Below are 12,597 nucleotides of genomic sequence, written 5' to 3'. Positions count from 1 at the left end.
AAACCACTACGATATGCAAAAGCCCGAAAACATGACGCACAAAACTGACAAAAGTGAAAGCCCATGCCAAAAACATAAAAGCTCCATTTACACACAAAAGACTCATGCAATCTTATTTCAAGAATTAGATTCTCATCATTGGACCAAAAAATATAAATAGAATTGGATTCTCTAGATTTGTAGTCTCCTTGATTCTTTCTCGTATAATCATCAACTTTTTGATTCTGCTGGATATCTGTGTTCTTTGTCAGGATTCAGGAAATAGATAATGCCTCCACACATCATCACTGAAAAAGTTGCTTGCATCATCATTTTTTTTTGTCCCAAGTTAATTAGTTGCTACAATCCAAATTTCCCAATCCCTTCAATCTTTGGAGTGACATAGCTTAAGAATAGGAATCACGACAGTATATAATTCGGAAAAGGTTGGGTTGATAGGTGATACAAAATGAACCATAACTCTGAATCATCTCATGGAGCATATTTAACACCTGGACACTCTTGTTTGGTGTCATTCTTGCTCGTACTAAGATGAGTGTGTCTAATTCCGAAGGCTTCTAGATCTGGCGTGGAGCAGATGCTGTGGCTGCCAAGAGTGGAGATGTGTTGGTTGTCCAGGTATTTTGCATTAGTGAAGGGGTGGCCCCAGTAAAGAAGAAAAAAAATCAAACACATTGTCAGAAAATCGCCACTATGTAATGCTACATTAAAAATATCTTGTAAAACTTAAAGTTATCAAATACTCTTCATTACTCAAATGCATATATATATATATATATATATATAAATTGGAAACCAAAGTTTTGCTATAAAAATAAAAAAGCTAAAAAGTACATAGTTTATAAGCATAACAACGATTTTAAATGACATATAAAGAAGGTTTAAAATTAACGTCGTCAAAAATTAAGATTTTTAATGATAATTTTATAAAAAATCATCTTAAAAATTATTTTAAAAAAAGAGAATTTTAAGACGATTTTTCAGAAAATAATCTTAAAAATTCTTTTTTTTAGAAAACTATTTTAGAATTTTTTTAAAAAGAATTTAAAGATTTTAAGATGATTTTTTAAATAATCGTTTTAGAATATATTTTTTTTAAAAAAAATTAAAAATTCTAATAAAATAATAATAAAAATTCTAATAAAATAATAGAAAATTATAATTACAAAATTTTTATATGAATTCTAATAAAATGTTATCAACTTATCATATATATATAAACATAGACATATAATTATGTCAAAAAAACTTTTTTATATACATAATTAAAGGAAATAGAAAATAACTTAAAATACTTTCCTTGACATAACACTCCATAATTCCAAGCATCACGACTAACTTCACATTTTTCTCATTGTTAGATGAAAAGTTTAACGTTTTTCTTCCCTTGTACTATAGAAACTTCTTTGCAATAGTTTGTAAGAAGAGAATAAAAAACTGACGAGAATGAACAGTGTCACCTATTATCAACTAGCCTAGATTTAATTCAGACCTCCTCAGAAATTGGCGGTAACGTCAATCAAATTGCGGGAATAAAATTGGCACGGCACGTAGGAAAGGAAATAAATGATAGCACTTAATGTGAAGGAATAAAATCTTCAGCAAAAATCCATAAAGTTTGAGAACCATCAGTCCATCGACTAAGTCACCATGTAAATAATAAGTGTGTGAATTCATGGAAGAATGACAAATATCTCCACACACAATGGAACCAGTTTTTATTGTTAAGAAAGTAAAACCCGTTATATATCTAAATAGATTAATATATTCTTTATTTTTTGCATAGTATCCAAAGCAGTTTTATCATTAAGAGGAAAGGTGGAAGCCTCATCCATTTTTTGTGGAGACACCAATAAATAAAGCAAGCCAAAAGAGAAAAAAAAAAAAAACACACAGCTTGTCATAATAACAGTTTTTACCTTCACAATGCTATAGTAGATTTATAAATCAAGCATACCAATCATCCACTGAAAGAAAGCCAGTAAGCAAGCCCAAAGTCTGACTTCTCTGAAGCTCAGTTGTTCGCTCTTCAATCGCATCTGTTTCCATGCACATGCCATATATGTGCAAATACAAAACTTTTTATTAGCTAGTACCTTCAATCTCTGCATTTTTCAGCACAACCTTTGCCAATTTATTACATTGAGCTAACCACGCTATCTTGTGATGATTCTTTGGTGGCAGTAGTAGTGAGTCCAGAAGAATTTCCATTCACAGAATTACATTGTGATCGAATTTCTCCTTGTGATCCCGTTAGCACTCCAATGTTGCCCATTTTTCTCATTGACGCCTTAAAGTTTTCAAAGAAAAGAGTTTGGTTCATAATGAAATTGTTGACAATGGCAACGATATCCGTATTATTTGCGCTAAGCAGCTCTTGATCACTCTGAAGCAAGCCATTTTGAAGTTGAAGATTGGAGTAGTAGTTGGAGTCAAATGTGTCTGGAGTGGTTAAGTCCAAATTAGTGAGATTAGTGCCAGGTCCACCATTAGGACATATTCCTTGCAATGATTGCAAGAGAGTTGTGTTTAGAGTAGGATCTGGGTTGCCGGTGTTGCTGAAATTGTATAATCGATCAACAAAAAATCTACATTGAGCTCTACCAATTGTATGAGCACCTAAAAAAAGAAACATTTTCAATAATTAATGCAATTAAAAGGTTTTCTAATCTGTACACGTGATACTAAATATACAATAAAATTTTATAAATAAATAATGTATTTATATCAAAAGAGAACTAGCATCATTGCCTAAATCAAATTTCATAAAATTTATCTAAACTATTAGTTTAAATAATAAAATAAGAGTAGCAATATGGACACACACAAAAAACTCATGCCATTAAATGTTTGCTTATTTAAATAATTTAATGCATTTAACAAGGTATATTTAATATTATCTTATTAGTTCGAATGAAATTAGATTTAAATATCTGATTTAGGTCTCATTTGAATATTTTATTTGAAAAAACACTTGAAAAAATTAATTAAATTTTTCAAAAATATTAATTATTTGATAAAATTAATAAATATTTCACACAAAATCCAAAAAATCCTGCTATATATATTTGTAAACACACATTATAAAACCTTTTATTTATTATATGTAAAAAAATTCATACCTGAAAGTGCAACTAGATCAGTAATGTTGAGGCTTTGATTACCAAATGAGTTGATAAGTTGATCAATGGTAAAAGTAGGAGCTGGAAGATTTTGATTAGCAAGGGTTTGATTTGCTGTCAAACTATCCCTTCTTCCCAATGGAACTTCCCAAACAGGACCACTAGCCTGCCAAATATATAGTTGTACTAAAACTCTATAAGTTGGACAAAATAGAATGCAAAAGGTGAACAAAAATTGTTGCGAACTTATGGTTTCAATATTAAGATTAAAATTCCACGAAGAAATTTAGTTAGTTATATTCTTGATGATGATTTGTTTTAACCAATTCTTCATATATATACCAGATCAGAAGATATTTGAGCTGCAAGAGCAAGAATATCAGCACAAGAAACTGTGCCGGGACAAGCATTTTCCACTGCTGTTTTGATCTGGTTCACAACATCCAAACCTCTTATGGAGTTGTTGTTTGGCGCTGCACTTTGCTCGCTCACGATCGTATCCGTGTCGTTCAACAGAATTGATGCGTCACACCCCTGTCATATCATATCCGCGGATATATAATTAATTCAATTCTCAGCAACAAAAAAAATAAAGCAACACTTTATTTTCCTCTCTTTTATTCAACGTACTTTTATCAGTGCCCATATGATAAGGAAACCTTGACATTTCCAACCACGTTTTCCTTTACACATAACATTATAAGGAGTGGTTGAGCCAGAGGCCCCAGTTCATAACTTTGAGCGGAAAAAAATTTCAGATGGAGACCAGATGCATGATTGATTCCGTTCTCATTTTTTTATGAAATTATTTTCTAACATGATCTTAAACATTACTCAGAAATTATGAAAATCTATTAATTTTTTAAAATTATTTCTAAAATAAGTATTTTAAAAGCAAAAAAATAGAAACGACTTAGACATGCATGTTCTCTCTCTCTCTCTATATATATATCCTATACAACAGTCTTATTTAGTTGAAACTTAAAGCTAAAACCTATATATTATAGTTATCTCTTAATTTGAATTTATGTTTTAATTATTAGTTGATATTATCTTCAATTTGTATTTTAAATAATTTTTATCTATTTGATTTTATCTTTAATTTATATTTCAAATAGTTGTTACTATATAGTAGGTTGTTATCCTATTCTATTTCTATTATACAACCACTTCTTCTATATTTTCTTATGTATTTGATGTATTTCATATAATAGATTAATGAAATACATTCATTTAAATTACTTCTCAATAAAAAACACTTAATTTAAAAACATTAAAATTTCTATAGAAATGTTTTCACGAACTCTTGCATTTTAACCATCTAATATAAAAGAAAAAATTATTACTGATTTGATAAACGAGTTTTGCTCGGGGTACGTAATAGAAGTAGCTAGGAAAGGATTTGCTTTAAAAACAAAAGACGTGCAAAAGAGTTAGCTGCAGTAGCAAGAAACTATGAATGGAGTTATGATATGAAGAGTAATTATAGTTACCTGAACAAAACAGTCGTGAAAATGGAGCCTGATGAGACTTGCAAGTATGCGGGGATCAGATTGAGAAACATTTGAGAGCACCTCACGTACAATTGAACTTACATTTGAACAAGTGCTATCGTAAAATGAAGGATCTAGCTGTGCAAATGAGAAGTGTGGTAGTGCTCCAAGCACTGCCACCACACAACATATAGTGAGACGAAGGGAATTCATTTTTTCTTTCTGATGTTTGCAATTATGAGGGTGTTGTTGTTGTTGCAAGAACACGCAGAACCGGGTGCTTTTTATATAGAGAGAAAAATGATCAATGAATGCAATATCCTTGTTTCAGGGTTAATTACTTTCTTGTTGGTGGTTTGAATTTTATTTCATACTGTTGTAATAAGCAATTTTTTTAGTACGGTGTATTAAATGGAGTAGTTTGTAAAATTAGGATAAATTTAAGAACCATTATTCTATGTAAAAATAAAAGGGTAGTACTTTCGTGCACTTCATCACCTTATTACCAAAAGCATATATATACCTCACATATACAAGGGGATCAAGTTACATGTAAATCGATAGTAGTACTTAAGTGATAAAAGTTATACAAATATGATAACGGCTATCGCACCTGGGGATGGTATTTATTTGTAAATTCATCAATTTAAGTTTGTTATTTTGCAATATACTTTTTATTAAAATTTAAAAGCATCTAAATGATTACATATGCAATATAAATATGTACTTTTTGGTGAGAATATAAGTTTATTTGTGTTTATCTTGATTCATTTAAATTTATAGAAAAGGAAAACTCTCTACATTTGAGTTATGAGGTGGGGACATATATCGTATTCAATCACAGATGAGTTCTGCTTTTAGAAGTTTAAAGCAAAAGCCGCACATACCAAGCTTCTTTAGTTGGTAGAATGTATATAAAATCATATATTATTTTGATTAAATTATTAAAATATAGGAGATGTGTCGCTGTTAAGGTAATGTTTGAGAATTTTTCACTAAAGCATGAAAAAAAAACAAAGCATTGAATTTTTTTATTGAAAGCTTTTAAACGAGGATAGATTGTTATATATAGAGCATGTTTGCTAAACGTTTAGTGAGGATAAATATAATTTTGTTAACCGATCAGGATTCTCTTTGTTATGTTAATTTTGCATCAGTTGGATTTGTTTCAAAATTTGTGTGATAACAATTTAAATGCAGAATCAAACATACACTTAGACAATTTTAATTATAACAGTCAAAGAAAAAAATACACCACTAATAACTACTCTATTTTGTAAAAAACGTTAATAGAAAATGAAGAAAAAAAATTGAACCGGACGTTTAACGTCCCAGTCTCCAAGTAAATACTTCCTAACTTGGCTACGATATGCGAGGACATACTTAACTTCTATCGTATTAAGTGAAAAAGTAATGTGAAACTTTGTGCATGCACTTCTTTTTTAATTTTCCACGCGTTCATGTTCGAGTATTGACTACTTTCTGGACTTGGTTCATAGTTACTAGAAGAAATATAAAGAAAGAAAATTCCTTTTTCATCCACTTCTACTTTTCTAATTTCAGTGTTCCCTCCAACGTTACTTGGAGTTCTTTTAAACTACTACAAATAAACAGACAGTCTGTAACCTAGAATTATGAATTATGAAAGTCTCCCATCAAAACCTGCTTTTTTTCCCCCTCTCTTTCTAAAGAGCATATTCCCATTTCCCACACTTAGCTCGTTATATTTTTTCTTTTGTTTAATTTACCCAAGAAGAAAGAGGTTATTTACATTTACATAAAGTTACAGAACACAGAATAAAGTATCATTGAAAGATGTCCTTTAAAAAATATAAACAACTTAAAAGTTCATTATGTGAATATATGTTATTAATTAAAATCTGTTTCTGTTTTCTCTTTTAAAATATCTTTAAAAGTTATTCTAGTTGCTTACTCATTGGCGATCTTCCCATTGAAGTTGTCAATGTGGTCTCCAGTTAGGTTTTTCTTCCAGAATATATAAATGTCTGCAATTGCTTTCTATGATAAAGTTGGTTTGACAATATCTGTACAGATTAATTTTTTTTACCAATGCCTTCTATAGTAAATTTATAGTCTTTTTGCTCATCACCTCTCGCAATACTATTTGTCAAATTTATTGCACTTTGTGCTTTGTCCGGCCGTAATCTCTTACTTTTTTTTAATTTTTTTTTTATCTAAAGACAATGTTTGTATTATGAACCAAGTTTGGGTCTAATTAATTGAAGTAATACTCTTAACTCAACTTCATTAATACATATTGAAATTTAAGGCAACGGAGGTCATGATTGCTTGTGACAGCAATTATTTAGTAGTATATAGAATACAGAGCTAGGTGTAGTGTATAGAATACAAAGTACAAAGTTTATAACGGTTCACCACATGCACACACAAAACTCTTTATTGACACCTCCTTTAATCCCAGCATTTTCCAGCATAACCTTTGCCCATCTAACCATGCCATCTTGTGATGATTCTTTGGTGGTAAGGGCAGAAGAATTTCCGTTCACAAAATTACATTGTGTTCGAATTTCTCCATCTGATCCCGTTAGCACTCCAATGTTGGCCATTTTAATCATTGATGCTGCAAAGTTTTCAAAGAAAAAAGTTTGGTTACTAGTGAGACTGTTAACAATGGCAACAATATCGGTACCATTTGCACTAAGAAGCTCTTGGTCACTCTGAAGCAAGCCCTTTTGAAGTTGAAGATTGGAATAGTAACTCGAGTCCAACGTGCCAGGAGTGGTTAAGTCCAAATTGGTAAGATCAGACTCAGGTCCACCATTGGAACATATTACTTGCAATGATTCTAATTAAGTTGTGTTGAGAGTAGGATCTGGATTGCCAGTGCCATTGAAATCGTACAATCGATCAACAATAAACTTGCATTGAGCTCTACCAATAGTATGAGCACCTAAAAATGAGACATTTTCAATAAGTAATACAACAAAATAATACCATTCTTATTAAAGGGTTTAATTTCATTGCTTTTTTGGCTACAAGAACATTCTTCGAAATATTTTTTTTTTGTATGTGAGAATCGAAAAAAAATATTAGAGATTTATAAAAATTCATATGCCATGCTCAATATATCAATTGAGTTGCACTTCATTGATATTGTCATTTAATTATATGCATTTCTACTCTTGTCTAATTAAATTTGATTATATACAAGAGCATAGATTACCAAAAAGAAATTTGATAAAATGTATCTAAATTATTGGTTAAGTAATAAAAACAAGAGTAGCAAAATGGATGTATGTACGGCTATATAAAAAACTCATGACGTTTAATCATTACTTATTTAAACAATTTAAAGCATTTGACAAGATATATTGAATATACTGTGCTTGTAATCACACACTATAAAACCTTTTATTTATTTATTAAATGTAAGAAATTTCATACCTGAAAGTGCAACTAAATCAGTGTAATGTTGAGGCCTTGATTAGCAAATGCGGATATAAGTTGATCAATGCAAAGAGAAGGAGCTGGAAGATTTTCATTAGCAAGGGTCTGATTTGCTGAGAAACCATCCCTTCTTCTTAATGGAACTTCCCAAACAGGACCACAAGCCTGCCAAACAGTACAAAAGGTGGACAAAATAGAATGCAAAAGGTGAATTTTTTTGTTGTTGAGAACTTATGGTTTCAATTAAGATTAAAATTCCACCAAGAAATTTAGTTATATCTTTGGCAATGATTTGTTTGAATCAATTCCGCCTCTCCATTCTTATTTTCTTTATTCTTGTTAAATAATGACCCAATATGTGAGCATACTCATAATTTAAAGTAGACCACCAAAAATCCTAAAAACAAATATATTGTTTTCTTAATAAGATTATATTAAGATTAAAGTTAAAACAAAATGAAGGGCAATCAATTTTTTAATAAATCAATTTTTTCACAACTGCTCTGCATAAATTCTAAAAGCACCATAAAAATACATAGAGAAAATTCCTCTACTTCTTTCTTTTTCTTTAGACAGATTTATATAACTATTAGATCAATAATCCCGTGCTCGACACAGAAGAAAATCAAAGCAGTAAAATTATTATTGCAAATAGAAAACGATAAAATAAGTAAGACTAGAAAAAATTACACTGAAAATTGACATGTGTCAACACCTGGATAATTTATATATATAAACTAGAGTCCGCTTCTCCATTTGCATGGAAAGAGGAAATAGTATAGCTAGTACAATTGTTTCTTTTTATATGTTTATTTAGGAGGATAATATATACTCATATATATTAAGAAATATAATTAATATTTTTTATTTATGTTAAAATTGTTTTTCCTTTTTTATAATAATTTTTAATATTATTTTTTATTTAAGATAAGACTGTAAAATATTTAATGATAACGTGAGAATAAAAGTATTATTAAAAAAAGTAGTAAATATTATCTTAAAATTCGAAATGGACAAATAAATTAAATCAAAGAAATTAACCTTTGCATGAATCACGAACAAAAAAAGCGAGAAGTCCAATTTCATTGCGAATATAAATTAAAAAAGAAGCTAATTATACCTGTGATCTCTTTAATTTATATTATTTCTGATTTTGATTTTTTAAAATTATGTTCAAATCAGTTTTATTTTGAATATTAAGCAAAATTGATCATTCCAGCTTTCTTCTAGATTTCTTAAAAAAAATAATTCTTCTACCTAAAATCTTCAAATTCTCATTTTCTACTTAAAAATTTAACAAATTGAATCAGTTAAATTATTTTAAATTTTCTTTTACTCATACTCACTAACTAAAACATCAAATTTTACATAAAAATAATTTCTTTAGAATTTTCATTCTTTAATTTCTAACCTCGCGTCCTTCAAACTCACTAACTTATAACTTTCTTTGTTTTTATCAAATTTCACGATGTAAATGAGTTGAACCAAGTGAAAAAACTTGAGGTTGAGTTATTAACTTATTAAGGTGTCTTGATTATTTTTTCTTTATTAATTTTATTTTTATATAAATCTTTTATTTTTATTAATTTAGTATATAATTGATATCTTTGTGCTAAAATAAAGTGAAATTATAATAAAATATATAGTCATTATTTGTGCGTGTAACATATCATAGTAATTTGTAATTAAATAATTATATAAAAATTATATATATATATATATATATATATATATATATATATATATATATATATATATATCATTCATGAAATATTAATGTCAAGCCTACAAAACTTAGATTTCACTTATTTAAAATAGTTAAATCTAACTATAAATTTGAGATTATTAATTTATTTAAAAAATTATTAAAGTTGAATAAATAACTAACCTATAAAACAAATAGTTTATAAACAACTCATCTTATTTATATTCCTATCACATATCAGTTGAGTATTAATTAATTTGTGTCTGAGGTGTTTCTTTCTTAGGCCATTTAGAAAAAAAAAATCCTATCACATATCAAGTTAATTATTGTCTCTAGTTTTATATATAGGTTTCCATTGAATTTCCAAACAATATTTTGAAACTTCAAGGCGCGTTTGATTTCTATTTTTGATTTTTTAAAGAAAGAAAACAAAAATCAATACCAAGTTCATACCTCACCACATGCAATATCACTTCATATGATCCATATCCTATAGAATAAGAAAAAGAAACTGTTGAGAAAACATTAATTTCTCATATATTTATGTTTTTTTTTAGTTTTTAAAACACTTTTTTAAAAAATATCTTTAAATTGAATAGATTTTGGATTAGAAATTAATTATTGAGTTGGATCAAATAATTAGTTTAAAAATCAGATTTTTCAAACCAAAACTGTAAAGGAAATCAAACTAAAACTGTATGGAACATTGGTTTTTCTTATTTTTATACGAATAAAATATATTTTTGATATTTCTAAATTTTCTTAAAATCGGCTTTGGCCGTCCAATTTTTTTCCTTATTTTTGTTCTCTAACATGTAAATATTCTATTTTTAGCCTCAAAAGTATATTTTTTGACAATACAGTTACAAACCGTCATAAAATATTAATTATAACTAGTTTAAAGAGTAAAAGTTGAGGATATAAAAATAGAACAATTTTTTTAGAGAAAAAAAATTAAATTTAATATTTTTTAGAGAGACTAAAAACATATATATTTTTCCCTTTTCATAATAATACTCAATATTTTGATTTTCTATAAATTAAACTAGAGATTTATTAAACAAATTAATTAAAATGCATATATATACCAGCTCAGAAGATACTTCAGCTGCTAGGGCAAGAGTATCAGCACAAGAAACTATGCCAGGACAAGCATTTTCCAACCTGGTCTTTATCTTGTTCACAACATCCAACCCTCTTATAGAGTTGTCATTTGGAAAAGCAGTTTGCTCACTATCGATCTCATCCGTTTGGTTCAATAGAATTGATGCGTCACACCCCTGGAAACATATATAATTCACTTCAATTCTCAGCAACAAGAAATTTGAGTCATATTAAAACAAAACACTCTTTCTCTTATTTAATTAACTCTTGATTTATCAGTGCCCATAAGGAAAGCTTGACATTTCAAACTGCGTTTCCTTTTACGCATAAAATTGATGGAGGGGACCAAAGACATGTTTGATTGATCCCCTTCTCATTGTTTCATTTAAAAAATTATTTTCTAAAACGATTTTACATCACTCATTAATTATTAATTAAATCTAATAAATTTTAAATTGTTTCTAAAATAAGTGTCTTAAAAACCAAAAGAAAAAATAGCTAGGAGGTATTTAATTTTCTCATCTTCATGTTTTTGATTTTATCTTATTCAACTGCTCTTTCAATTTTACACTTTGACCTATGTGGTATATCGTGAACCAGCCTTTACCAACTGTAGTATGAGCAGTCTTATTTAGGTTGAAACTAAAATCAGTTTTAAAAATAGAACTCAAACACATCTACTCTTTAAAATAGTAAAATTTCTATAGAAGTGGTTTGAGGCTTTCCTCCGTTCATGAATCCACATATATACATTTTAACTATGTAATATAAAAAAAAAGTTTATGAATGAGTTATTCTCGGGGTAACAGAAGTAGCCAGGAAAGGATTTAGTTTAAAATAAAAAGAAAAAAAAAACTACATATCACATTATGGAGTTAAGATATGAAGAATATAGGTAGTTACTTGTACAAAACAACCGTGAAAGTGGAGCCTGATGAGACTGGCAGGCATGCGGGGATCAGACAGGGAAGCATTTGTGAGCACCTCACGTACGATTGAACTCAAATTTGAACATGTGCTATCGTAAAACGAGGGATCTAGTTGTGCATATGAGAAGTAGGGTAGTGCTCCAAGCACTACCACCACACAGCATAAAGTGAGACGAAGGGAATTCATTTTTTTTTCTCTTTCTGGTGTTTGCAATTATGAGTTTGCTGTCGTTGTTGTTGGTGCAAGAACACACAGATTTGGTGTTTCTATTTATAAAGAGAGTCAACTTGCAAGTGAATGCATTGTCCGTGTTTCATGGTTCCATGTTGGTGGTCTGAATTTTATTTCATATTGTTTTCGTAAGGAAAATTGTAGTAAAGTACGTGTATTAGATGGAGTGTTTTTAAATTCGGTTGAATTTAAGAACAATTATTGTAAATAAAATAAGAGAAATGTTACATGTACAACCATTCATAAAATAATAAAATAATTTGTATATTCAAAAAATGTCAAACACTTTCTCTAACATTCTTTTTTTAATATCTTTTTTTTATTGACTAAAATGTATTAAAATTATTAATTTTGATAACTTACACCTATCATTTAATGATTCTTTTTTTTTTAATTTAGATATGAGATTTACTAAAGTTATTATTAATTTTAAATTTTTTTAAATAATCACAAAGAAAATGTCAGAAAGAATATTAGTAGTATTCCTTTTGTTTATTAATATTTTATGTGTGTCTATCTCTTCCTTTTACATCATTTATTATATGTCTTAATGATAAAATCTTGTACAAATTATTATATGTCT

General features: G+C 28.6%; 1 protein-coding gene and 1 pseudogene across 1 annotated transcript; both read right to left on the bottom strand.

Moving 5' to 3' along the window:
* Positions 1–1,880: 1,880 nt before the first annotated feature.
* Positions 1,881–4,936, bottom strand: LOC114387223 (peroxidase A2-like). The gene is made up of 4 exons (XM_028347365.1): positions 4,616–4,936; positions 3,465–3,656; positions 3,123–3,288; positions 1,881–2,619 (listed from the first exon to the last, which is right to left on the bottom strand). Exons 1-4 carry the CDS (start codon positions 4,826–4,828, stop codon positions 2,138–2,140), a joined length of 1,053 nt encoding a protein of 350 aa, XP_028203166.1. The 5' UTR covers positions 4,829–4,936; the 3' UTR covers positions 1,881–2,137.
* Positions 4,937–7,008: 2,072 nt separating this feature from the next.
* LOC114388172 lies at positions 7,009–12,010 on the bottom strand (annotated as a pseudogene).
* Between the last annotated feature and the right edge of the window lie 587 nt (positions 12,011–12,597).

The sequence above is a fragment of the Glycine soja genome, chromosome 15 (genome assembly GCF_004193775.1).
Source record: "Glycine soja cultivar W05 chromosome 15, ASM419377v2, whole genome shotgun sequence".
Taxonomy (NCBI): Eukaryota; Viridiplantae; Streptophyta; class Magnoliopsida; order Fabales; family Fabaceae; genus Glycine; species Glycine soja.
The sequence above is the reverse complement of the archived record's forward strand: the minus strand, read 5'-3'. Positions and strand labels throughout refer to the sequence as shown.